This window comes from Xenopus laevis, chromosome 2S (assembly GCF_017654675.1).
Source record: "Xenopus laevis strain J_2021 chromosome 2S, Xenopus_laevis_v10.1, whole genome shotgun sequence".
NCBI lineage: Eukaryota > Metazoa > Chordata > Amphibia > Anura > Pipidae > Xenopus > Xenopus laevis.
The window spans coordinates 100,060,678-100,087,310 of record NC_054374.1 but is presented as its reverse complement, the minus strand read 5'-3'; the positions used below and the strand labels follow the sequence as shown (position 1 = coordinate 100,087,310).

Sequence of the window (26,633 nt, the reverse complement as noted above, 5' to 3'; positions counted from 1 at the left end):
AAAATGGCCTGAGCTGGCTGCCTACACACCAATATTACAACTAAAAAAATACATTAAAATTTTAAATGGTAGAATGAATTATATGCAATGTACACAGTGTAATTTCAATATTGGTACTTTGATCTGTGTAGTGCAGTTACACTAACAAAAATAACTATGATGTTACAGGTTGAATTACATCGAATTTAAATTGGACTGAATAAACTCTAATGTAATATGTGCAAAAAATAGTAGTTTGCAACCACTTTCATTTCAAATAAAGAAAAAATTCAAGTAAACATCTGGGTTCCCAAGGTAGGGCCCATATTACCAAGGACAGCTATAACAATGTAGTAATTAAATACCTATCTTTTGGAGTAGCTGAAACTAAAGATATATGGACATAATAGTGATATTGTGTTTATAGATTGACGTATCCAAAGTACATGAAACAGAAAGAATTAACTACATTTTCCTTGGCCACACAAGGTTACTTCAGAAAGCTCCAAATTACCGAAAGGCAGTCTCCCATAGACTCCATTTTATCCAAATAATCCAATTTTTTTTAAAAATGATTTTCTTTTTCTCCGTAATAATAAAGCAGTATCTTGTACATGATCCTAACTAAGATGTAATTTCTCCTTACTGTAAGCAAAACCAGCCTATTGGGTTTATTAACTGCTTATATGATTTTCTAGTAGGCAAAGTATGAAGACCCAAATTATGGAAAGATCCATTATACCACCGGTCCCAAGCATTCTGGATAACAGGTCCCATATCTGTATATTTATTCTTTAATTCCCATTTACAGATTTCTTAGGTGAGTATTAGTGTCATCATCCCCACTACATGCAACCCAGCAGATGGATTTCCCAAAGGCTGTAACAAATTGTACTATGCAGAGTCATTAACTCAGTTACCGGTATAAACAAAAGGCATATCTTTCCATACATTGAAAACATACCTACATGTGGGATATTACAAGCCACAAAAACAGCAAATTGTTGGTGTGTGTGATTTAATAGGAAATATAGCTCTCCCTTAACAATTAAGGCTAAATAAAAGCAAAGATATGCAAGGTCAGTCTCATGTATTATTCATCTTCTAAACAAGGAAGATGCTGGGCTTCCCCTAGATATACATTTCATTTTAGAACACTATTACTTTTGAAGCACCAAAATAAGCCACACTGATCTAAAGCCTAGAAAAATCCGCTGATCATAAACATGTTAATTACTTAACACAGAACGTTTATATGGATAAATGTATTCATGAATGCAAAAACATATGAATAACAGCAGTCTACAAGAAGATTCAAAACTACAAGAATTCATGGGGTTGTAGCCCAAGTGCTTTTATGCAGGTTGTAGATCTCCGAGATTACTTCTAATATCCTCATATTTTAAAGAAAGATAGCGGTATGGGATTCATTATCCCAAAGCAGGTTATCCAGAAAGCTTTGAATCAAAGAGTTAGGCACTCCCAAATAATCCAAATTTTAAAAATGTCCTTTTCCTCTGTAACAATAAACAGTACCTTGTACTTGATCCAAACTAAGATATAATTAATCCTTATGGGAAGCAAAACCAGCCAATTGGGTTTATTTAATGCTTACATGATTTTCTAGTAGACTTAAGGTATGAAGATCCAAATTACAGAAAGATTTGTAATCCAGAACACCCCAGGTCCTGAGTATTCTGGATAACAGGTCCCATACCTGTACAATTTGGCTAGAATGTCAGATGGTAGACCACAGACATAGATAAAGAATAGTATCACTCTTTCAAAAACAATTTCTTAAGGTTCATGGTCATTTTCAGCATGTACATCTGGTAGTAAGAACAGAACACTCATGTATTGAAAAAATACAGAGTTTCTTTATTTAGCACATATCACTTGTGTCCAACATTTTGGTTCTCGTTAGTATCTTTACCTTGATAAATGTATCTCTATCCATGTGTATTCCTATCAGCATGGCCTTACAGTCAATTGAAATGACAGCTAGTTTAGGTAACATAAAATATGAAGCTACTTACCACTGCCCATGTTTTCTGCTAATTCAAGTGAGATGCAAGGTAAAGAGCCTGCAACACATATATAAAAACAATGTAAAACTATGCATAACAAACTAAACAAAACATTTTTTAAACTTAAAGGGCAGGTATCTTCCCCAGGTTTGTTTAAAAAACAATCGTTTTTTTTTAATTTCTACTAGCATGAACCATTAATCAGGTATAGGTCTGTCTTGTTTATCTGAAATAAAGACTCACCTCTCTATTTCGTAGAATACAATTTGTAGTGCATATTTACCAACGGGGGTGGGGACAGCTAGCTCTCTTTTTACTATTTGACAATAATGGCACTAAAATTCTAAACAAGTAAATAGGGAGCAGGGAAAATTCTATTTTTTTTAAATATGCATGCCTCTAAGGTTTAGATAAAGGAGCTAAATCACCACTGATCAGGAAAGCAATGCTTCTCCCATGCTTCCGTGTTCAATCTAAATAAATCTGTTGCAAGCACAATCTTTCCAGTGTTATTATAATGGCTTTCAACATAAAAAAGGTGAATAATGATACTTCTGGTAAACACACAGGTGTACTGCTTCAGCTATACTGAAGTCTATCAGGTGCAGGTATTCCATTTGAGGTGCCCAACAATAACAGTAGCACAATGGTTGATACATGGCAATGACAGCTACAAAATGCATTGCAGAACAAAGAGGTATCAAAACTGCCTTGGGTATTTTGTGCAATCAATGCAAGAACTGTAACTTACAAAGTACAAACATGATGGGAACAAGCATACAAAGCACAAACATGATGGGAACAAGCATACAATCAGCTCCCACAAAAAAAAGGAACTCTAAATGACATGCTGTAACTTTACTGGAAGTAAAGGAAGGACCTTTCACCAGGCCCTAAGGAAGGGCCAGTCCAGCTGAGCGTAAAAGCCCCGGAAAACATTAGCAACTGCAAAATGCTTAAAGCGGATCTACTGCTCAATTTCCTGACACATGGAGGAAGGGATATATTCAATTGTCTTGCAGCCTAGTCAGTAAAATGTACCGCTGTAGAGTATCCATTAACTACCAGAGATCACAGTAATATACTGAAAAATGCCCCCTATTAGTTACAGCACGGCAGCCTACTAACCCCTTCACATTTCATAGAATTAAGCATTCTTATATTTCACAAAATGGAAACATGTGAAAGCTTTCTGCAATGGATTGAGCCAAGATCTGAAAAAGAAACTATTTCTTGTGTCTTTAAAATGGATTCCCTGTGCCTAAGAAAAACATACCGAAAAGCCAATAATGATCCATGTGTGTTAAAACATTTATACCAAAGATGATTTTTGTTTGTGCCCTAAACACTGTAGCTAGCTAAAACATTCACCATGTTGTGTGTAAAATTCCGCAATTTGTTTCAGTGATGCTAAACACGGCAAGTTTTACACCACATAATGCACTGAACTTATAAATATCATCAACTTATAAATATTTACTTGTATTCTACAAAATGTGTACTTTGCACTAGTAGAAAAAAAAGCTGATACCATCTGAATGCCATTCCTTTGCTATGAAATAATGCTGCCGATTTGGATGAAATATAGGCGGTTTGTCCTGTAAAGTATGCTAAAATCGCTAAAAGCGAATACCATATTAGAGCATAGCTGGGGCGCTATTGGGCTGCAGCAGAGATGTTGCGGAGCATAGCAGAACTGAAATGCCAATGTGCAATTGTGGAAGTGCCAAGTCTCATTGGCACAATCAGTATTAATTGGCATGAAGATAATGGAAAAGTTAGCGAGTTAGAGGCTAAACATGATTATAGATGAATGATTACTACATCAGATTCTAGAAGTTTAACCACAAAAGTTGCACCCATGTGTGACTAATAAACCTATAATGAAGTCTTGACATTTGATAAGTCAAAATGACACCAAGGGGCATATTTATTATCCTGTGCAGACAGTGTAAAACTATGTAAAATATGCCTTGCAAAGCCAGATTTGCCGCTGTTATTTTACATTGCTTTCGGCAAAAGTCACTCCAAGAATAAACAAACAATTTTATGCCTTTTTTTTTTTTTACACGGCAAAGCCTGGTGATGTGTGGTATATTATCCCTGTGTTTTTTTACACAGCATAATAAATATGCCTCCTAGAAAACTATTTTAATTAAGGTACAGTATAGGATCCATTATGGAGAAACCCATTATCCAGAAAACCTTGTATTTTAATCCCAACTAAAACATAATCAGTGCTTAATGGAGGCAAACCAATCTTGTTGGTTTAATTAACATTAGTTTAAGTTGAGTTAAGTTAAAATGTTACACACCCCTAAAATATATGCAGATATAGGACCTGCTGTCCAGAATGCTTAGCACCCAGGGTTTTCTGGACCTTGCCTTACAGGGTACCTGTTGGGCAGAAATATTATTGGGCAGAAATATTATTGGGCAAAAACTGAGCCAGCTTAAATATATTGCAATATATGGACAAACAATCCCTGTTTTGTTTAAAGGGTAAGGCATTTTTTAGTAGCAGTATGCACAAAATGTTGCTGTTTTAAATATATTGATAATGGGTGGAGTGCAGAGGACTCTTGTATTTGACTATATGTATTTTGTGGTCACAGCCTCATTGCACCCCCGCCAAATGGTTTTAAAAAATAGTGGTGAGCACAACTTTCCCTTGTTTGTTACAGAAATATTATCCCCCTACCAAAAGTGTGCACCAGGATCTCCTTCCTGTTGAGAGTGTCCTAGCGATGGTGGGGGGGCAATTAAAAAAACCAAACAAACAAAAACTACTGTTACCCCCAAATGGAGTGCGGGCCCTATTAACCCGCATCTTTGGTATAGGGGGCATAATATTTCTGCTCAACCCTTAAAGGTAAGGTCCAGAAAACCGTGGGTCACATGCATTCTGGACAGCAGGTTCCATACATGCATATATTTCCTTTAGAGGTATGTAACATTTTTCGTTGTTGACTAACATTCATTACTCAAACTGGAAGGAATCTCTGCAGGTCACCTTCCACACACTGAAATGAGAAAAGCTACAGGAAATCCAAGCCCACAATGGTCACCTAAATATGTGCTTCCTGTTTCCTGTGTTTTTCATCACAGATACTCAGTAGCGGAGACTGAAACAGCAATGTTCCCAAAAGAACTTTTCCAGCTCGGTCTCCAGCAAAATCATATAGATCGGTAATGCAAAAAGGTCTGTCATAATGATTCATCCACATACTGACTTACCCGGGGGATCAGAATGTTGTAGCAGCACAAAATGTACTCTGCACAGCAACAGATAAGGTGAACCCGGTCTTGACCCATTTATAAACTTTTAAGCCGCACAGCTTCAGCCAGTTTGAGAATAAATTAAAAAAAAAAAAGGCTTATTAACTAAAGCTGGCCATAGATGCAGGGTCGGACTGGGGGGCCTGGGGCCCACCGGGACTGCTGTCCAGGGCCCCCCAGCCCCCGCCTCCCCTTGCTGCGGCATCAGCGCCGCGCTCCCCCTTGGTGTTGTCCCACGCCGCAGACGGCACCCGTGCTGACGAGAATGCGCAGACAGCGCATCGCGCCGCCTACGTTTTTTTTTTTAATTATTACGATTGGGGGTCTGGCCTGCAGGGGCCCCTTGAAGGTCGGGGCCCACCGGGTATCTTCCCGGTGTCCCGCCGGGCCAGTCCAACACTGCATAGATGCAAAGATCCGATCATTCGAATCCTCGAATGATTGGACTTCCCCATCTCCCGACCTGCCACTAACCATTCAGATCAAATAAAGTAGTAAAAGAACAGATCAGCCGATGTTCTGCCCCTACATACAGCAATCGTACGAAAGTCAGACAAAACTCGTGACAGTCTCCCACGAAAATTGAACAATCGGCAATACATGCAGAGAAAATCGTTTAACCTGTCAAATCGACCAAACGACCGATCTCCGTGGGACGAAAAATGCTGGAACTCTCCATACACCGTCCAAAAATCGCAAAATCGAGGATTCGACGATTGGATCTTTGCGTCTATGGCCAGCTTAAAGCTTGGCACGAGAATTTTAATTATTTATATCCCCAGCCATCAAGATTAAGCACAAGAAACAAATAAAGATTTAGGATCTGTTTCCGGAAACCCTTTAACCAGAAAGCCCCAAATTATGGACTCCATTGTTATTGATTTTAATTTTTTACAAAATTTTTTACTATTTCTGCGTAATATAAAACGAGTCCCTTGTACCTGATCCCATCGAAGATATAATGTAACCTTAATGGCGGGGAAAATAATTCTATTGGGTTTAATTAAAGTTTAAATGATTTTTAGCAAGCTTAAGGTATGAAGGTGCAAATTATGTAAAACCCAAGGCCCCCAAAATTGAGTATAACAGGTCCCATACCACACAGGACACTTATACCTACACCTAAGGCTAAGTAAAAGAACCCTTCTTCTACAAGTTGTTCTATTGTGTCTAGAACATTGGCCTGGAACATAGTATTTGTACCTGGATAGAGAACTGGCTAAAAGATAGTCCACAAAGAGTGGTGCTAAATGGAACATTTTCTAATTGGACCAGTGTTGTTAGTGGAGTACCGCAGGGCTCTAATTCTGGGCAGTGTCATTCTGTGGCAACTAAAGCAAATAAAGTTCTGTCTTGCATTAAAAAGGGCATTAACGCAAGGGATGAAAGCTTAATTTTGCCTCTTTATAGGACCTTAGTGCGGCCTCCCCTAGGGTATGCAGTGCAGTTTTCCCTTAAGATGGATATAAATGAGCTGGAGAGAGTTTACAAATTACAGTATAAGGTTAGACTGTCCAGATTTGGGTTGTTTTCTCTGGAAAAAAGGCATTTGCGAGGGAACATGATTACACTTTACAAATACATATGTAGAGGACATTATAGACAAATAGCAGGGGACATTTACCGATAAAGAGGATCACCGTACCAGAGGCCACCCCTTAAGACTAGAAGAAAAGAACTTTCATTTGAAGCAGCGTAGGTGGTACGTCACAGTGATGTTGTGATGGCTGATTCTGTTAATGCTTTTAAGAGTGGTTTGGATGATTTCTTGGACAGACATATCAAAGGCTATTGTGATAATAAATTCTATAGTTAATATAGATATGCATATACATAATTTATGTGAGGGTATGGAGGGGTGTGTGTATGGATGCTGGGTTTTCATTTGAAAGGGTTGAACTTGATGGACTTTGTCTTTTTTCAAACAGATTTAACTATGTAACTTTATGTAACTATGTGTCCTGCCATCAGTCTCAAAAGGTTTTAACTGTCTGGTTACCAGATTTCCTAAAAACCAGAATACATACACGTCATAAAAACACGCAAAGCTGGGATCGCCAGGAGCCGCATAATCAAAGTAGAACTTCCATTCTGATGTGCTTAGAATCCTGCAAGTCATCACTAATAATACGTGCCAACTGGCAGCTTTCGGTGCAGAGAGGACAATAAGTTAGCTGATGCTGATTACAATTCACCCATATAAAGCCTGAGTCTCTTTTGTGTCTGTGGCAACTTAACCTGAACAAATTTGTTCTGGTCCCCTGAATGAAAACAATTTTGTATCCTCAAATTATCTGTGCATCGCAGGCATGCAGTTGCTCTTTCTGAAGCAGAAAATGTATTTCCAGTGTGAATTCCACAAGCATGTAATGGGCTGATCTTTCTCCTAGAGAATTACTAGCCGTCTTTAAGCACTATCCTAAGCTCTGGTAAAACCGGCTAGGACACAAGTCATTAGGAGTCAGATAAATCCCTGCTGTGGATTTACTCAGCCAATGATGTCCGGCATTGGGACGCTCATGCGCCAGATCTGTCATCAGGAGCTCCACATGATCAATATTTAACTGTTTAGCAAGGTGGAGAAGGGACAACAGAACACAATTTTATTAGTTGCTTTTAGAGGTGACACAGTTGCGCAAGGAGTTTCACTAAACCCACGTTCTGGCAAAACACACAAAATTTTGCCCAAGACAAAGAACATTATTACATGACAAAAACTATAGAATAACTATGAACTGTAATAGAAAAATATATTATTAAATGTATTATTCAAAATTAGATTGTTATTTATTTGTGAATGTTATATTTTTACACTAATGACTGTTGGACACCCCACCACCCCAAGAAATGTTCTGTGATAAAACCAGCTGTTGTAGCACACATAATTCCCAGCATGCACAACACCTCTGTTATAAAATGAGACATGAAAAAAAACAAAAACGTGTAAGGTATGATATTTGATAAAATATATATTATAAACATATAAAAGCAAACGCTAATGCCAAGCTGATAATAATGTTGCTTCCATTTTCTGGATATATAATGTTAAATTCTTGATATTTTTCTTCCTTATTAATAGTAATGCCTATATGATATATACTTTTTACTGGCTATTACAGGTCTATGGTAGTGATGAGCAAAATAATTCGCTCATCACTAGTATCTGGAATCCTTATATTTTTTGCATGATGAAAGAAAACATTATTTCAATATATTTTGAGTTAAAAATATATTGGAAAGTTGCTTTAAATTATTATCTTTTTAAATGAACCAAATGGTTTGGGTGAAGATTCCCTTTATCTGGTTATTAGAAAGATGTATTACATGAAACAAAGTCACGGGATGCCTATATTTAAAGCAATGATGCAGGGGGCACATGTGTTAATGGAGCTATACAGACAGTAAATGGTCTACTGTGTATTACATTTATGTATGTGTGGCTATAATGAAAAGCATAGAGGCCATGGATATATTTCTATAGCCCCCTACCCTGTATAGGATAAGACTGCACGAGCAGATAAAGTTTTATGTTACAGCTCATTGGAAACACTGCCAGTCACAATGGAACAGAGAGGAATATTGGCCGATCAGAGGGGAATTCGGAATTCATGAGTAGGATAGAGAGTCCCTGCTGTTATAAGAAAGTATAATAAAAGCAAACCCTAACAATGCCGGACGCTAGGAATTGGATACAGGCAATAGGGTAAAACCATGTAAGAAGTGCTCAGCCTGTAGGCTGCGCCAGAGATAGTAAATAAGCGCAGGCAAGATTTGGCCTTACATTACCTGGAGGGGCTCCGTTATTCCCAGTAAGCGGGTCACAGAGCTGTTCCAGCAGGAGACTTCTCCTCTCGGTGCTACCGCTGCTCAATCCATGAGAAATGAATCCTACACATTCCCCGATGGGAGGAGAGATTACAGAGGGGAACTACATTTCCCGTCATCCACCGCGGTAAAGTGCCACAACTATTCAAGCTATGAAATCTTTATTGAGTTTAGCGTCTACGATCGCGGGCTTCGACCGCCCCCTAAAATGTTATCTCTTCATATTATTTTGTTAACAAATATTATTATAAGCGTTTTTTTTTTTCTGGTGAAGGCGGTGCAGTTGCGCTCTCTATCGTAACCCAGAGGGGCAGACTGGAACATAGCATATATATAGCTTCAGCTCAGCCTGACAACCCTGGAAAGAAAACACAGGCAGAGAGGGGGTTAAAATAATACAGTAAGAGGAAAATAAAATGGGGTTCTGGTATATAAGTAGGGGATAAATAGAACGGAAGAGGACAGTGGAAGAGTAAGACAATGTAGAAGACAATAAAATCATTAAAATCAAAAGGCAGGGAACAGAACTAAAGGCTACCAAAAGGAGAAAAGGATAAATAGCCAGAGAAGGATTGGAGGAGGCAACATGGTGATAAATAATGAATGGAAAACAAGTCCTTTAAAGAGAAGTGAAAAGCAAAGAGCAAGTAGAATAAAGAAAAGAAGTTTTGATTAGAGGCCATTGACTAACAGAAGGTGGGAGCCATCAGGCAGATAAAATTGTGGTTCTGTACTCCAGCTCTCTCTGCAATGACATGATTGCTGGTGCAGTTGTTGGGCAAAAATATCCCAACCAAAGGTACAGGCTAATAGAGCCTACATTTTGTAATTGGGATTATTTGCATTTAATGGAGTCTATGGGAGACTGCATTTCTGTAATTTGGAGCTTGCTTGTGGGTAATGGATCCTATACCCATACATATGGCCACACAGTGCCCTGTACACATGCACCCATAACAAGCCTGGACTATCAATTTGTGGGTTTTGGTAGATACCAGAGGGAATGCCGTAAGATTCAATAGACAGTCACTATTTAGTGGATTGGTGGGGAGCTGTTTGGGCCTCTTTGTACTTGAGATGCCAGGGGCTGTTTTAAATCCTAATCTGGACCTGACACATAAAGACACACAATATGCCATTCGCACGTCGATCAAACCTTGGAACAACTGTCAACCCAAAATAATTCTCAGCACCATAGTTGCCTCAAGAATAGAAATATATTCTGCACTCCTAAAACACTTTTTTTTTAAATTACAAAAGTATTTATTATAACATAATTTAAAATATACAAATCCCACAGTCTATGGTCTTTTAGTTTATTCTGTATGTATTCTGGCCTGTTGATCTGTAGTATGAATATTGCTGGGTCTGTATATAATCAGATGCAGCATTATTTTGCTTTCACAGTGTTCAAAGAAGCCCAGTACTCTACACATGCCCTTGGTGCTATCTGTATGCAGTGGTGCTTAAGATAGGGGCAATAGTTGGCTATCCATTATGGGAGCACCTGTCACCGGCAGGTACAAATTCCAGGGGCAGTTGGATTGTAGGTTTAAAAAAAAAGTCTAGTTTTTTTGTATTGAACTTTGCACATTGTTCCCTTGTAATGAATCATCCCTTAGGTATTCTTTTTAAGCAGATAATGAGAGTATGCACTTCAAAAGTGTAAAACTTATACAGAACAATCTCATGTCTTTACTGCATGCATTAAGATCAAGAGATTCATTGTAAACAATACAGCGAACTACATGGGGAAATTCTTCAAATGATCAGACCTCCTTTCCTCTCCTTTCCTGTGCCATGTCATGAATCCTCCTTCATAGAAAAAACAGTAGGCTTTCATTAAAGTGACACTAAGGTAAAAGCAGTCCCTTGGATAATCCAATACCTGGTAGTCACTTTCATTTTGCTTTAAAATTGGTATAAAGAGCTTTATGGCTGTTTTAACATAGTTTAAAAAAAAACACACACTCCGCATTATCATTTGACTTCACCATAAGTTGACTGTTTTCTTAACCAAATATATCAATAAAATTACCTCTGTATTTACGTTCCTCCCTTTATAATTAACCACATTCTTGCTTTGTAGATCACCATTAAATGCAAAACCCCAAATCCATCACAGTGAGTTACTCTTCTGTTTACTATTATAGCACATTTTGGTTGGCAAGTTCTCCAGTAGCCCTGGGCCATAATAACACGTTAGGCCAGTTATAGGCCAGTTTTTTTTTCTGAAGACAATAGCAAAGTATCCAATGTCTCATACAATAATAAATGTCCAAATATGAGCAGATGAAATATGCTACAATTAGACATAAAAAGTAACCTCCCATCATTCTATCCTTAGTGAAGTTGCTTTACAGGATGGATTATCGTTTTCATTGTGGCTTAAAACTCCATTCGAATTGTGTTTTACAGAAGTTGGCTAAACAGACTTGTCAGCGAACATATTGGTCAGATAACTTGCAGCCCATTCATTTTTGAGTAGACCAGTAAAACATTTTGAGGGACAACACATGCACAAGTGCTCTAGGTATAAGAAAATATGACTTTGAGTCTCAGCCTATGTCTGACTCTAAAATATCAAATCCTCACAGGTATTCATAGTTAGTGTTGCCACACTGTAAAAAAAAGTAGTGAAAAAGGCATGAAAGGTGCTATCTGAGAAATTCACTTACATAGATATAGCTAAAAGATCTCTCATTTTTATCTGGTAATACAGGCATTTACATGTCGGATTCACCTGTCCTCTACCTCAAATTTATCCTTACAGCATATTCACAGCTGATCATCCCTATTATTTTTTTGCTGATCGTTCTGCTTCTGTAAGTAATTGTTACTTGAATTTCCTAAACCTGGATGTTTTTCCAACCTAACTGTCACTTCTCAACTTGTCAGTTAGAGTTTTTAATGCTAACAGACTAGTGCTGCACAAATATGGCAGCCTTCTCATAGAGGAACATGAGGGGTGAGAAAGGCAATGGAAAAAGCATCAGGCAAATACTTTTATGGCAAAATTATAAATAGCATTCAAAGATAATGTTATGATGGATGTAAAAAAAGGTTATTTTCTGGTGTCAGTAAATCTGCCTCTAAATGTATCCAATTGTAACACTTCAGAATGCTCCTGGATCACTGACCAGACAGACACCACAGACATGATTTAGTGATGTGCGGGTTGGCCCAATCCACGCGGAACCTGTTGGTGGATCGGGTTCGGGCCGACCTCGCACCCCCATTTGCGGGTACTGGTTTTATAGCCGCGCTTGCTCGCCCGCCCCTTTTGTGACGTCATCGACGGGGCACCTGGTTGCCGGTGGAGGGAGAGCGGGTTCGGGTCGGGTTTTAAACATCACTAACATGAGCATTAAACTTTAAACTTTTTTTTTAAACAATTTTGAACAAAACAGTGAAAAATGGAAAGCAATTAAAAAAAATCTTTATTTGTGGTGAACAATCTGAAAACATCTAAGCTGAAAAAAGCGCTTGGAACGTGAACAACCCCTTTAAGCTGGCCATAGACGTGCACTTTTTATACTTTACATGGCGAACGATCGTTCATTTCAGTCTGCCGATCTACAAGTAACTATTCAGATTAAATAAGTAGGAAAAAGAACAAATCAGACAATGTTTTGGCCATTAATTGACAAACAGCAATTGTACAAAAGTTATTGTCTACAAATAACAGTGACAGTCACCCATTGATATTCTCAGATAATCAATACATGCAGAGATCTTATTGTAAGGCGACAAATATTTTAACCTGTCTGATCGCCTAAACGACTGATCGCCATGGCACGAAAAATGTCGAGACATTCCACATACAATCCAAAAAAAACGAAGATTTGTACGACTGAATCCTTGCGTCTATGGGCAGCTTAAGTTGGCTATAAAGGGGCCACTAAAAACTGCCAATTTGGCTATTCCAGACCAAGTTGGCAGCTTATTGTCCTGTGTATGGCGCCATCTTCGTATAGAAAACAAATCAGACCGCACTCACATTTCTGCCCAAATTTTCAATATTGGGTGCGCGTCCAGTAGCCCATTCACATTGGCTGCTCCAGAGTATACAAATTCCATCCAATGGACAGCACTCCTTTTTCCATAAAACCGTCTTTATTTTTCTTAGGACAGCAACATGCAACGTTTCGAGCGGCACTCCACTCTTTATCAAGCATAAATCACAATGTTAACACCTGGACTTAAATACCCTGGGGCACAGTGCCCCCTGGTGTCATCACACATTATAGCAAACATATGTCGACATCATAATTGTTACAAAAAATATATGTTTCTCTTCAATAATGGTTACAAAATATCAATAAACATGTATACATAATTTCCTGTTCTATTACAGATTCATTTATCTTAGTTGAAAATAGACCAACTTATCTGTAGCATGTCCAATACAGATTGCAACCCAACCTGGGTAAGGAAATTTAAAATGTCCACATAACGACCTATAAAAATAAAATCAACTTCAAGTTAAAATCATTTCAATAAAAATGGATGAAGATCATATTCATGGTTCAGACCGTTAGGGGCTAGTGTACCCAACCTTCTGATCCACTGGGCCTCCCTTTGTAATAGTTCTTTATCACGGTCTCCCCCACGTCTCTTTCTTGAGACTGTATCCAATAGGGTATTTAAGTCCAGGTGTTAACATTGTGATTTATGCTTGATAAAGAGTGGAGTGCCGCTCGAAACGTTGCATGTTGCTGTCCTAAGAAAAATAAAGACGGTTTTATGGAAAAAGGAGTGCTGTCCATTGGATGGAATTTGTATACTCTGGAGCAGCCAATGTGAATGGGCTACTGGACGCGCACCCAATATTGAAAATTTGGGCAGAAATGTGAGTGCGGTCTGATTTGTTTTCTATACGAATTTATTCACCTTGACCTGCACCTCGAGCCCCTTTTAAAAGAAATATTATTAAAATGACTTTTGCATACTCAGATATGGAGGCAGCACGTATAATTAACTCTATTACTGGCACAAGAGATTTCTTGACTGAACAAGATAATGCTGGTTTGTTCCGTTTGATTGAAAAAACCCATATGCAGAAAATTGCCTTTGATTTGCACCTACGAACCTTGGCTGAGTACTATAAGGTTCACCGAATACCGAGAGGACTAAGGTGCCATCTAAGACCGACGATGTTTGCAGATGATATTACCTTTAAAAACCGCTGGGAAGCAATCCTCAACAAATGCTCTTTTGATATAATGCTGCTGATTATGGAGCGGCTGCAACAAGAGATGCCGACAGTGGCACTTAGAGCTGAGGAAGCGGAACGCAAAGTGAAAGCTACAGTTGCGGCGGAGCAGTTTCAGACTGCACAGTCCAAACTCGACGAAAGTCTGCGCCTCTTCCGACTCAAGCTGGAGTCACGGAAACGGGGGAAATTCCTCCGCGATGAGGCTGACTACACGGAGAACCGCGTGTACAGGTGGATCCCACAAACGGGTGAGCGGAGGAGGAACTTACATGATCCCAATTGGAGACCGGGACCTCAGACAGAGGGGACACGCCATGAACAGCGCGCTGACCTGGAATTATCCAATTCTTCCTCTGCGTCTTCTTTTTTATATGGCTCGCAAGAAAGCATTGGCTCAGACCGAGCAAACGAAGGAGGGGAGGCAAAAAGCACCGACAAAAAACGGCATCCATACCGCAGGAGGAAAATGCGGTGGTGAATATTTCCTCAGTACAGCTTATGGACACTGAGATTAAGGTACTGTCTAAGGGACTGGGCTTTGCTATAACTACTTATCCAGATTTTTTTCAGATTGACATAAATTTGGAAGCTTTCTTTAGGAGGATACGATTATCTGCTGAATTAAATGATATTGATGATACTAGGGATATAAAAATAAATGATTATTGTAATACTTTTTATTTACAGGATTGGCGATTATACAATACAAGTACATATATGCCTGCTAAAACTAACCATGTAGTAGAAACTTATATACAGGGGGTAAAAGATGAAATGATTGCACTTGAGGAAAAATTTAAAAAAAGTGAAATTGGTCTACCGAAAGAAAATATTTCTAAAGATGAAAGATTGGCACTCTCATCTTTGCGAAATCGTAAAGATATTGTAATTAAACCAGCAGACAAGGGGGGAGCGGTGGTTGTCATGGATAAAAAATTTTATATCGATACAATATTAGAGATGCTTAATGATACTAGCACATACCAAAGGTTAACCACCAACCCCCTCTTTAGTATCCAGAAGGCGATTAAAGAATGTGTGGAGCAGGCCAGACAGTTGGAGATCATTGATAATAGATTGGCAATATATTTGATACAAACAAATCCAATCACACCTGTGTTGTACATACTCCCTAAGATTCATAAAAGTTTGGACAAACCCCCAGGTAGGCCAATTGTAGCTGGGGTTAATTCTGTGTTTTGTCCTCTTGCTAAATTTTTGGATAGAGTACTTAGGGAGTATGTATTCAACACAAGGTCATATATTAGAGATACTGGGGATTTTTTAAATAAAATTGACCTGATCAATGATCTTCCTGTTGACGCCATCTTGGTCACTTTGGATGTCGAGAGCCTCTACACCTCCATCCCACATGATGGGGGTGTGGAGGCGATCAGACATCATCTGGATAGAGATGATACGCTTGATGGGGCTCAAAAAAAGTTTCTGCTTACTTTGTTACAGATAGTACTTGGTAGGAATTATTTCATGTTCCAGGATGATTTCTTCCTGCAGATTAGGGGTACGGCTATGGGTTCGAATGTCGCCCCGTCCTATGCGAACTTATTTATGGACGTCTTTGAAAATTATTTTGTTTATACCAACCAAAAATTTCAGCAGCATTGTAAATGCTGGTATCGCTACATAGACGATATTTTCACTATATGGACGGGGCGACATTCGGACCTTATAGATTTTGTAGAGGAACTAAATGGATGTACTCCTACAATTAAATTTACTACACACAGTGATCAAGTCAGTATCCCCTTTTTAGATGTATTGGTTAAAACTACTCCACAGGGAGGCCTGGACACAGACCTATATGTAAAACAAACAGATAAGAACACGCTGTTAAGATATGATTCCTTTCATCCCCCGCATGTGAAAAAATCCCTTCCTAAATCTCAGATACTACGTGTAAAAAGAATAGTTAAAAATGAAGAACAGCAATTAGAGAGGGTAGTGGAGATGAAGGAAAGGTTTAAAGCTAGAGGATATCCCACCAAAGTTATAGAAAAAGGATGCGGTGATCAGGAAAGTAGAGAATTACCAAATAATCCTGGTGAGCGACCTGTAATAAGTGTCATAGGAAAAAGAGAAAAAAGCAACAGGAGTAGACAGAACTTTAAAAGGATTCCATTTGTTAATCAGTACAATATGTTGAGTGGAGACATTTCAAAGATTATACGTAAGGATTGGAGTCTACTAACCAGGAATTTCCCTAATAAAGATATCTTTAAATCCCCACCAGTGATGTCTTATACAAGGGCTGAAACAATAGGAACACAATTGGTTAAAGCAGATTTGGGCCCTTCTATAAAACATTCACAAACTTTACTGGCACCAAGAAAAAATGGGACGTTCCCATGTTGTGGTTGCAGCCATTGTAATAATGTCCTAAAGGGAGAATGGATCTACCATCCATTGAGAGGTACACGCATTCCCATTAGGGGTTTCTTTACCTGTGCATCCACGTATGTGGTGTACGGTATTAAGTGCCCCTGTGGGAAAATTTACGTGGGTAAAACCATTCGGTGTATACGTGATAGGCTAACTGAACATAAATCTGCAATTAGAAATGGGTTGAACCAGCCATTAGCTAAGCACTTTAATGAAAGTGGTCACACTATAAGTCAACTGCGATTTCAAATATTGGATACAGTCTCAAGAAAGAGACGTGGGGGAGACCGTGATAAAGAACTATTACAAAGGGAGGCCCAGTGGATCAGAAGGTTGGGTACACTAGCCCCTAACGGTCTGAACCATGAATATGATCTTCATCCATTTTTATTGAAATGATTTTAACTTGAAGTTGATTTTATTTTTATAGGTCGTTATGTGGACATTTTAAATTTCCTTACCCAGGTTGGGTTGCAATCTGTATTGGACATGCTACAGATAAGTTGGTCTATTTTCAACTAAGATAAATGAATCTGTAATAGAACAGGAAATTATGTATACATGTTTATTGATATTTTGTAACCATTATTGAAGAGAAACATATATTTTTTGTAACAATTATGATGTCGACATATGTTTGCTATAATGTGTGATGACACCAGGGGGCACTGTGCCCCAGGGTATTTAAGTCCAGGTGTTAACATTGTGATTTATGCTTGATAAAGAGTGGAGTGCCGCTCGAAACGTTGCATGTTGCTGTCCTAAGAAAAATAAAGACGGTTTTATGGAAAAAGGAGTGCTGTCCATTGGATGGAATTTGTATACTATGGCGCCATCTTGACAACCTGTCTGACCAGTTTGAAAATGCCTGATCCATATTAATGAAACCTGCTGGGTAAGCTGTCACATGTAAGGGTTTCCGTCTTTTATTAACTTTTACACATGTATAAAGGGCTGATGCAAATATGCCATAATTTTGTTACATTCATGTATGATGCTGTTATACTGACCCCGTGTGGCCATTATATGGCTCTACACTTTAATTTGTGAATTTTCCATTATTCCTCTTGACACATGGCTAGTGGGACATGCAATTAAACACTCCTTCAGTAGAAACCTGCCAAGTTAATGAAAGCCATTACTTTTCATAAGTCTTTAAAGGACAAGAAAATGCTAAATATAATAAGTAGTCCAGGGAAAGGCTTACCTCATTATAGGCTATCAGTGTATTAATTTTACTGAAATGTTCCCCTATTTAAAAGATCCCTAGCCAATGATTTCCCAACAGCTTGAAGTATAGAAGGAACACTACCCAGAAGTCACTGCGCTGCTCTCAAAACCAACACACTAATGCATGCGCAATAGCTTGTATTTAGTTTTGGCACATGAGCAAATCATTCCTTTCATGAGCATGCTTTTGTTCCCTGAAGCTGTCTCTCTCTCCAGAACAAGCACAGTTATACAGTTAATACGGACGTGAAAGTTTGCACATGCGCAGTTGAACAGGAAGGATACGCACGGAGACACGCTATGGGTAAAGATGGCGGACATGATCCCCTCATGGAGCGAAAACACATGGAGTGATTATTCCCTTTACAGACAAAAAAAAGAAAAAGAGGGTAGCAATCTGTAGTGATTCACCTTTACATTAACTTTTAGTATGTAATAGAATGAAAATTCTAAGCAACTTTTCAGTTAGTCTTCATTATTTATTTTTTATAGTTTTTAAATTGTTTGCATTCTTCTTCTGACTCTTTCCACCTTTCAAATGGTAGTCAGTGACCCCTTCTAAAAAACAAATGCTCTGTAAGGCTACAAATGTATTATTATTGCTACTTTTTATTACTCATCTTTCTATTCAGGCCCTCTCCTATTCATATTCCAGTCATTCTATTCATATTCAAATGAATGCATGGGTGCTAGAGTAATTTGGACCCTAGCAACCAGATGGCTGAAATTGCAAATTGGAGAGCTGCTGAATAAAAAGCTAAATAACACAAAAACAAATAATAAAAATATGAAAACCAATTACAAATTGTCTCAGAATATCAATCTCTACATCATACTAAAAGTTTATTTAAAGGTGAACAACCCCTTTAAGGAAAAAAAGGTTCAGAATGTATTTCTGAATTAACCAAAATGGAAAAAATTCATAACTGATGTATATACTAAACATTTGCAGGCCCTATTTAACAGAAACCCAACACATATAGGTTTATATACACTGGTCTATATGTGTATGCAGGTATATATGAATGGATATATTTCTTGCATATTATCAGTGCCCAATCAGCAACATCCTCCAGTTGTTTGTTGTGTCGCTTCTGATATTAAGTGTTGTTTCAGATATGAAATGGGTTAATATGAATGTTAAGCCCTGCATTATTAAGAATTTTCCCAAAAAATCTCTTAGCTTAAGTCATGATGCACCGTGGGCACAGGAGATACTTAAAAACGCTTTGTTATGCCTTTCTGCAGGCCCCTACACATGGGGGCAGTAGTGCTTGTTTCTGGGTTTGTTTCTGCCCAGGTCAATGTCAGCATTAAGTCTATTTATTCCCAGTTCTTTTTGTTTCCTATGAGAGGTCCAGTTTATTTCCTCTGTCCAAAAATGTACAGCTTTTTTTCTAATGAAATGGGCTGTATTGTATTGTTGCCTGTTCTGTATTCAGAGTAAGTAATAAAGAAATGGAAACCATAATATCCATTTAGACAGGCCTCACCAACAATGCAAGTGAACCTCACTAGTGAGACTGACTTCATAGTTTGAGAAACCATGACACTAATGAATGATTTTATCACTTTACAGGATTAGCACAGAGAATCTGGTAACAAAGTGGAATGCAAGGGAAACAGATGTCTGACAATACTTAATATTATATACACTTTATTTAGTTATACAAATATGCAAAATAATTAGGAGTTAATTGAAAATATCTGAAGAAAGGATATTTGAAGCATTGGTATCTGTTTACTATATTGAGATACCTCTAAAAAAACTTAATTGCAGTGTTTTAAGCCTAAAGTCTGAATTAACCACCTAAAATTGTTGTCAATTTCTATCACTACCCAGAGAATGAGGTTGTGTGAAATCATGTCTGACATTACATAGAGGGCCAGCTAACATTGATGAGTCCATTGGCAGATGAATGATACTTGTAAATGCATTAGACGTAAATGTATTGATAATAATATATGAACATAATTAATTAGTGATATAAACTGGCATTAATTAAAGTAGGCATAAAGGATTAGTGAAACATTCCCTAAAAATAAACTTTTTTAAAAATGACTTCATTGGAGCTCTCTATAGATCTGCTACACTTTAGTAAACAGGTGGGTAATTAAAGGGATCCTGTCATCGGAAAACATGTTTTTTTTCAAAACGCATCAGTTAATAGTGCTACTCCAGCAATGACTTGGGGCAGCTGGGAAATTGACAACATGTCTAGCGGCATGTCAGATTTCAAAACTGAATATAAAAAAATCTGCTTGCTCTTATGGATTTCAGTGCAGAATTCTGCTGGAGCAGCACTATTAACTGATTAATTTTTTTAAAAAAAAATTTCCCCATGACAGTATCCCTTTAAGGTGCACAAAAATAAGCAGCGTCATTCATCAGTTTATAGACTATATATAGGATCTACAAACTGTAGATTTTTAAGCACTTTAGTAAGTGGACACCATGTATATATATTTGTTCAGCAATCTGAGAGGTGCTGATCAAAAAATGTAAAAAACACAGATAATAAAAAATGAAAACCAAATGTTTCAGAATTGGTGAACAATCTATTCAAATTATCACTAGAACAATGGTGAATTGTAGTCAATGCAGATAATTTTTGAAGGTATTCTAATCTTTCCAGCCTTCAAATAAACTGCTTTGAAGGGGGCATCTAAGATATCCAAGAATGATGTATTTGACCTTTAATTGCCACTTAAATACTAACCCATTATATTCTAAAAGCTTATCTGTTACGTATCTACTATGCAAATGTGATCCCTACAACTCTACTGGAACTTGATTGTCAGCCCTATAGCTACACAGCAGCTTATATTAGTGAAGAGAAACTGGATTGTATTTATTCTCATTATTATTTTCACGATTTATATACAGAACCTTTTTATTTGTTGGTGTTACTGGCCCTTCAATTTGAAAACACATTCTGGTCACATTTACAACTATAGCCCCTTGCTGGGTGTTGCAGCCATTTGCTATGCATTCAAACAAGCCAGAGGTCAGAGCCCCAAGAGCACAATATCTTCAAGCTTCATCAGAAGAGATTTGTAAATTTGGGGTACTGACAACATTGGACTGCTTCTCACTTGCTATTCTAAGCAAAAAACTAATGACCATGTCTTTGGCCTTAGTAGTTTCCATATTTTGCTCCCTTGAAATCTGCATGCTAATCTGCTGTACATTGTTCATAACAAGTTCTGAAGCCATAATACCAGTTGTATTGCTGCTCATATCCATTATGTATTGCTTGTAAAGTTCAATAACCTTGCGTTCCAAGTACTCGTTTAACACGGAGTTAGAGAGTGGCTGCTGATGTTGCATAATACTTTTATCCTTAATACTGCCTGCTTTCCAACAAGAAAAGTCACCTTTGCTTGGCTTTTTTGCCATGTCATTTGCTGTATTTATTGATTCCATAGTTGGAGGTATTTGGGATGACTCTAAAAATGGACCTTCACAAAAATCAAAGCTGCGCGTGCAAGTCAAGTCACTGAGTTCAGAGTTCATAGCCCTTACTTGGTCGCCTGCTATGTGCAGATCATTATAGTCTGTACACATATCTTTGCAGGAGGATGGAACCAAAAATGCTTCTTTGCTTGGGTTTGAATAGTCGGTTATTGCTAAGGAGGGCGATGTTTCCCTTTCAGACAGCAGGTTGTCAATTCCTCGCTCCAATTCACTTGCCGGTTCTGTATTTGGTAAAATTCTCTTTGACTGGACAGTAGGGGTGCACCTTCCTTTGAAAGCAAGCTTGCTGAAAAATCTCCTGCTTCTTGTTTCACATTTGGAAGCGTAATTTAAACTGCACATAGCACTCATTTGTTCATTTGATGCATCTGTTGTCCTGTTATGACTGATTGTATTCATGTCATCCTCATACCATTGCTGAATTCCATAAAGATATCCCTCAGAGAGCATACCTGTTATAGCACAAAGAGGATCAGCATCATCAATTCACAGTTTATGAATCTTTTTTTTAATTTCTAACTTTGATGAAGGTATAAAAAGCCATTGTTACAGGCTGGCAGGTAACAATCCTTTCAACTGTTCTTATTCTGTTAGCCCCCCCCCCCCACCAAGTAGCTTGCAAGAAATGAGGCCTGGGGCCATGTAAAATATGTGCTACAGGTGCCATCTGTGATGTTCTAGCCTACACGGATGGATACTAGAGAAGTGTGCCAGCATAAAGATCCCCTGCACTAAGAAGCCTTAGAAGCAATCAGTTGAACATGAAACATTATCATTCCAGTCGAACTATCTTAAGGCTACCACAGAGTTTCGGTTCTGCAGAAAAGAAAATGCATACGTTTTGGCCACCTGCTTGCATTGAAATAAAAATAGGGGAAACAGTTTTACTTGAGCTACTTTCAAAATAATTATGCAATGAAGACTTGCATAATCTGAAATGGTAACCACTGGGACAATTTTTACTCTACTTGAGAATCTGAACTAATACTGGAGAACACATAATGTTCAATATTGTATATAACAAAGTTGCTAAAAGTAGCTTTTTTCTATGGAACAGGATAACTATTCTGTAGTTGTTTATAAATGCTTATCAAATGTATTATGGGATACGCTGTGGCACAATAAACTCCTTTTACCTTAAACTGACCGGTGCCTGGTGGAAGTTTGCCTTCATTGAGTGCCTGCTCCAAAGAAATTTGTGTGATAAAAGTGATATTTATAAATAAATGTGGAGTACTTGTCAATTGCATTTTTCTTGTTAAAATGCTCTTTATATGTTCATCTAAATTATATGTGAAATTAAGGGACAATTAAAAGGCAATGTCCTGCGTGGTACCAATATGTAAGGTATCTCCCCCACTGTAATCAATCATTAACTATTTGTTTTACCGGACTGGTGCACCTGTTGCACTGGTATGGAGATTTCTTTAGTTTAGTGCCACCATCTTACTTATATTTCCCAAGGCTTTCTTGCAGCCCCTTTATGAGCACAATAGTATAAGGTATAATTGTGCAGTTTTACTGTACATGTTCAAGTGTAGATAGCTGTAAGGTAGCCATAGGAAATACTAAAAATATGACAGAGGACACAGTTAGAGAAATCCCCAGGTCCAACTGTTGTTCTCCAAACAGGAGCACTAATAGTTGACGTAGTCTGTAGGAGCTTCCCTGCCGAGTAACCTGTACCGAAGATTGGCATGACTTGACGACACTTTAAGACAATGTGCAGTTGAAGCAAGTGGGTTAAATAACAAAGGAGGATGCAGCAGGCTAATGTAACAAGTAGCGGGCAGAGAGGCAAGTTCACAAACAGGCAAGAGGTTAAAGGAACAGGTCAGTGTAAAAATAAAAATTGGGTAAATAGATAGGCTGTGCAAAATAAAAAATGTTTCTAGTATAGTTAGTTAGCCAAAAATGTAATGTATAAAGGCTGGAGTGACTGGATGTCTAACATAATAGCCAGAACACTACTTCCTGCTTTTCAGCTCTAGTCAGCAACTTGAAGGAGAAGCACATGGGACATAACTGTTCTGTGAGTTTGCAATTGATCCTCAGCATTCAGCTCAGATTCAAAAGCAACAGTTATGACCCATGTGGGCCCCCTCAAGTCGCTGATTGGTTACTGTCTGGTAAACAATCCGTGGAAACCAAGGTGAAAAGTAGGAAGTAGTGTTCTGCCTATTATGTTACACATCCAGTCACTCCAGCCTTTATTCATTACATTTCTGACTAACTAACTATATTAGAAACATTTTTTTATTTTATACAGCCTATCTATTTACCTCGTTTTTATTTTTACACTGAGCAATTCCTTTAAAGCAGGGAGAAAGTAGTAATATGTCTGGAGCCAAACAATATATACAACATATTTTGCAGAGCTGTATAATAAATGGGTGTACATACAAAAACAACCAGTAACCATTCTTAAAACATACATTTATCACAAGGAACCAGATACAAGCTTATCCTTGATTAAGGCACATAGAAGCTATAACTAAGGGGCAGATTTATCAAAATGTGATTTTAGAGCTTAATAAAAACTCAGCTGTGTTCTATTAATGGGTGAAACTCACCATTTGATAAATACGATTCTAAAAATCCCCTAGGAATGAATAGAACACGGGTGAGTTTTAATTTACTAAGCTCTAAACTCACATTTTGATAAATCTGTCCCTTAGTGTTTTTTTTTTTAACAAAAAATGTGTTAGGCTTGCATAGGTATCTTCCTGTAGTAAATTATATTTACTCCAAATGCTTTTGGTCCATGAAAACATGGACCCTAACTAACACATGCCCTTTTTGGTTTAAATTAATCCAGTATTTGATTTACCTTTTGCTACATTGTCATTCTTTTCTGCATTTTACATATACAGTGGAACATCTACAAATCATGTAAAATTTTAGAACAATGTACAACAATTTGGTGTAACTTTTTTGTTTTATTACCTCCTTTTTTTCTCTTGTTTAATCAAATTCAGACAGATGGGGTTAAAGTGGTGAAAAAACTGTAACTTTTTAAATTAAAATATATTTTGCCATAGAGTGAAATTTGGTGTGATCATTTTTTTGGTGTAAACATTTTACTCCAATTTTGGGCTAAAATTACTTATATGAATTTCCCCAGTAGGTGGTTTCCCTTTGATAAACAGTAAAACTGAACCATTAGATGGCATAGAAGTCATCACAAGATAAAATCATCAGTGCGTATCATAAAGATATTGCATATAGCAGTATCAACATTTAAAAACAACAAAACACAGTAGCACAAAATGTCTTACCTGCTTGTTTTAGGACAATGTAGCTTTTCAGTTGGGATCACCAAAGAATTATAGACAGATGTCCAAATGGTATGTGTAATCCAAAGAGCACAGCCAGTCTTTCTTTTCTGCACCTTCAAACTGGAAGGGCTGTTCGTGAAGCAAGGTTTATAAGCCCACACTGATTACATGACAAAAAAAATGCAAAAAAAAAGTGATACTTCCTCTTTTTCTCTAAACTGAAACTGAGTGATGTGCCACTGTATTCTTTTGCTTAAAGAAATGAGATTCAAGTATCTACAGGTTTGGAAGATGTACGGTAATAATATAGCATATTAAGTATATAAAGGAGCAGATATAATATTGCATAAAGTCACACAACCCAACCTTGACCAAAATCATTTCAAAGAGGAGACAGAGAGACATTGTGATATTCACTTACCAATGCATTCTTTCAAAAACTATATTGCATGTCAGATGGGGGCTTATTTATAAACATTGGGCAAAATGCAGTTTTGTGCTCCCGCTTTTTTGTCTGCCTCTGTAAGGTGGAAAATTTGTGCAAACATTTGCCCCAACTGCAAATGATGCGCTATCTCAAGCAATTTGTGCCTCACTTGCGTTTCATTACTGATGCACAAAAAGTTGTTTGTGGAAACCCTGTACTTTCTACTTGATTAAAGCAGTAAAGTACAGGGCCCCCTGCTCTGTGAAACACGTCTTACTCAGGATTTGCTAATGCAATTGACATAAGGTGAGAGAAGACTTTTGGTGGGGTAGAAAAAAATAAGCCCAGCATCCACAAATTAAAAAAAGACCTGGACCACTGCAAATACAGTGCATTATTGTAGTCATTCCAGTAAGTTACCCTAATGTTTACCCTTCCTTTGTCTTAAGTAACCTAAACGCAATGGTTTTCAGGTTCATTCAGTTTAAGCTGAGTTTCTGGGTTGGAATTCTAGTTTGCAGAATGAAAGGGCAGAGAGATATACTGGATAAGCTAGGGATGCACTGAATTCGGCCAGGATTCGGCCTTTATCAGCAGGATTCGGATTCGGCCGAATCCTTGTGTCAGTCCGAACCAAATCCTAATTTGCATATGTAAATTAGGGGTAGGCAGGGAAATCACATGACTTTTCGTCACAAAAGTAGAATTTTTCCCACTTTTTCCTTTCCTACTCCTAATTTGCATATGCAAATTAGGGTTTGGATTCGGTTCGGTATTTGGCCGAATCTTTCACGAAGAATTCGGGGATTCGGCCGAATCCCAAATAGTGAATTCGGTGCATCCCTAGTATAAGCAGTGGGTGCCAATGGGAAATATAGAAAAAGCATATGGTAGAGAGAACATAAAATGCAGTGATTTCGGAGTGATAAGTTAAAAAGTGTGGGCTAAAAGGGTAAAGCCAAACTCACCTCAACACTGTTAGAGCAGCAGACGGGCAAGGGTTGTCCAGAATAAGAATTCCCACAAGACCCAGACAAAACAAATCAGTTTTGCAGAGGTCAGCAGAGATATTTTGCTGACATAAAAGGTTTTGTGTTTTATCAGTATAGTACATCCTCTTCTTATGCAACAGTTTTCAGGATCCTTAGTAATGATGCACTATATACAACTAAAAAGTTCTCCTTTTATGTACATTAAGCATTCTTTTATGTATGTACAGTATGTTGTAAATGGTATACAAGGGTTCTGTAATGGGTCCACTTTTATTAAACTTGTTCATTAATGACTTAGGGGAGGGTATTGTAAGTAATGAATCAGTGTTTGCAGATGACACAAAACTATCCAGCCCAATTGATTCCATCCAGGATTCAGCATCCTTGCAACAGAATCTTGACAAACTGGCAATCTGGGCAGCTAAGTGGCAAATGAGATTCAGTGTCAATAAATGTAAGCAAGCCACTGATACCCTAAGACCCCAGACACAAATGCGTAT

The 26,633-nt window shown here is 37.9% G+C and overlaps 2 protein-coding genes across 3 annotated transcripts in view; both read right to left on the bottom strand.

The window, feature by feature from the left end:
- Nucleotides 1–9,228, bottom strand: part of prrg1.S (proline rich Gla (G-carboxyglutamic acid) 1 S homeolog) — a 37,280-nt gene extending 28,052 nt beyond the window's left edge. For both annotated transcript variants that reach the window (XM_018249743.2, XM_018249744.2), the window contains exons 1-2: nucleotides 9,072–9,228; nucleotides 2,016–2,063 (exon numbers count right to left, since the gene is read on the bottom strand). Coding sequence is in view for 1 of the 2 variants with exons in the window: in XM_018249744.2 (XP_018105233.1) it covers nucleotides 2,016–2,025 (10 nt within the window). In the remaining variant the exon portion in view is untranslated. The remainder of the gene's footprint in view (nucleotides 1–2,015; nucleotides 2,064–9,071) is intronic.
- An 11,025-nt stretch (nucleotides 9,229–20,253) lies between these two features.
- On the bottom strand, nucleotides 20,254–24,828 carry tasl.S (TLR adaptor interacting with endolysosomal SLC15A4 S homeolog). The gene is made up of 2 exons (XM_018249742.2): nucleotides 24,715–24,828; nucleotides 20,254–21,888 (listed from the first exon to the last, which is right to left on the bottom strand). Exon 2 carries the CDS (start codon nucleotides 21,884–21,886, stop codon nucleotides 20,993–20,995), a length of 894 nt encoding a protein of 297 aa, XP_018105231.1. The 5' UTR covers nucleotides 21,887–21,888; nucleotides 24,715–24,828; the 3' UTR covers nucleotides 20,254–20,992.
- Between the last annotated feature and the right edge of the window lie 1,805 nt (nucleotides 24,829–26,633).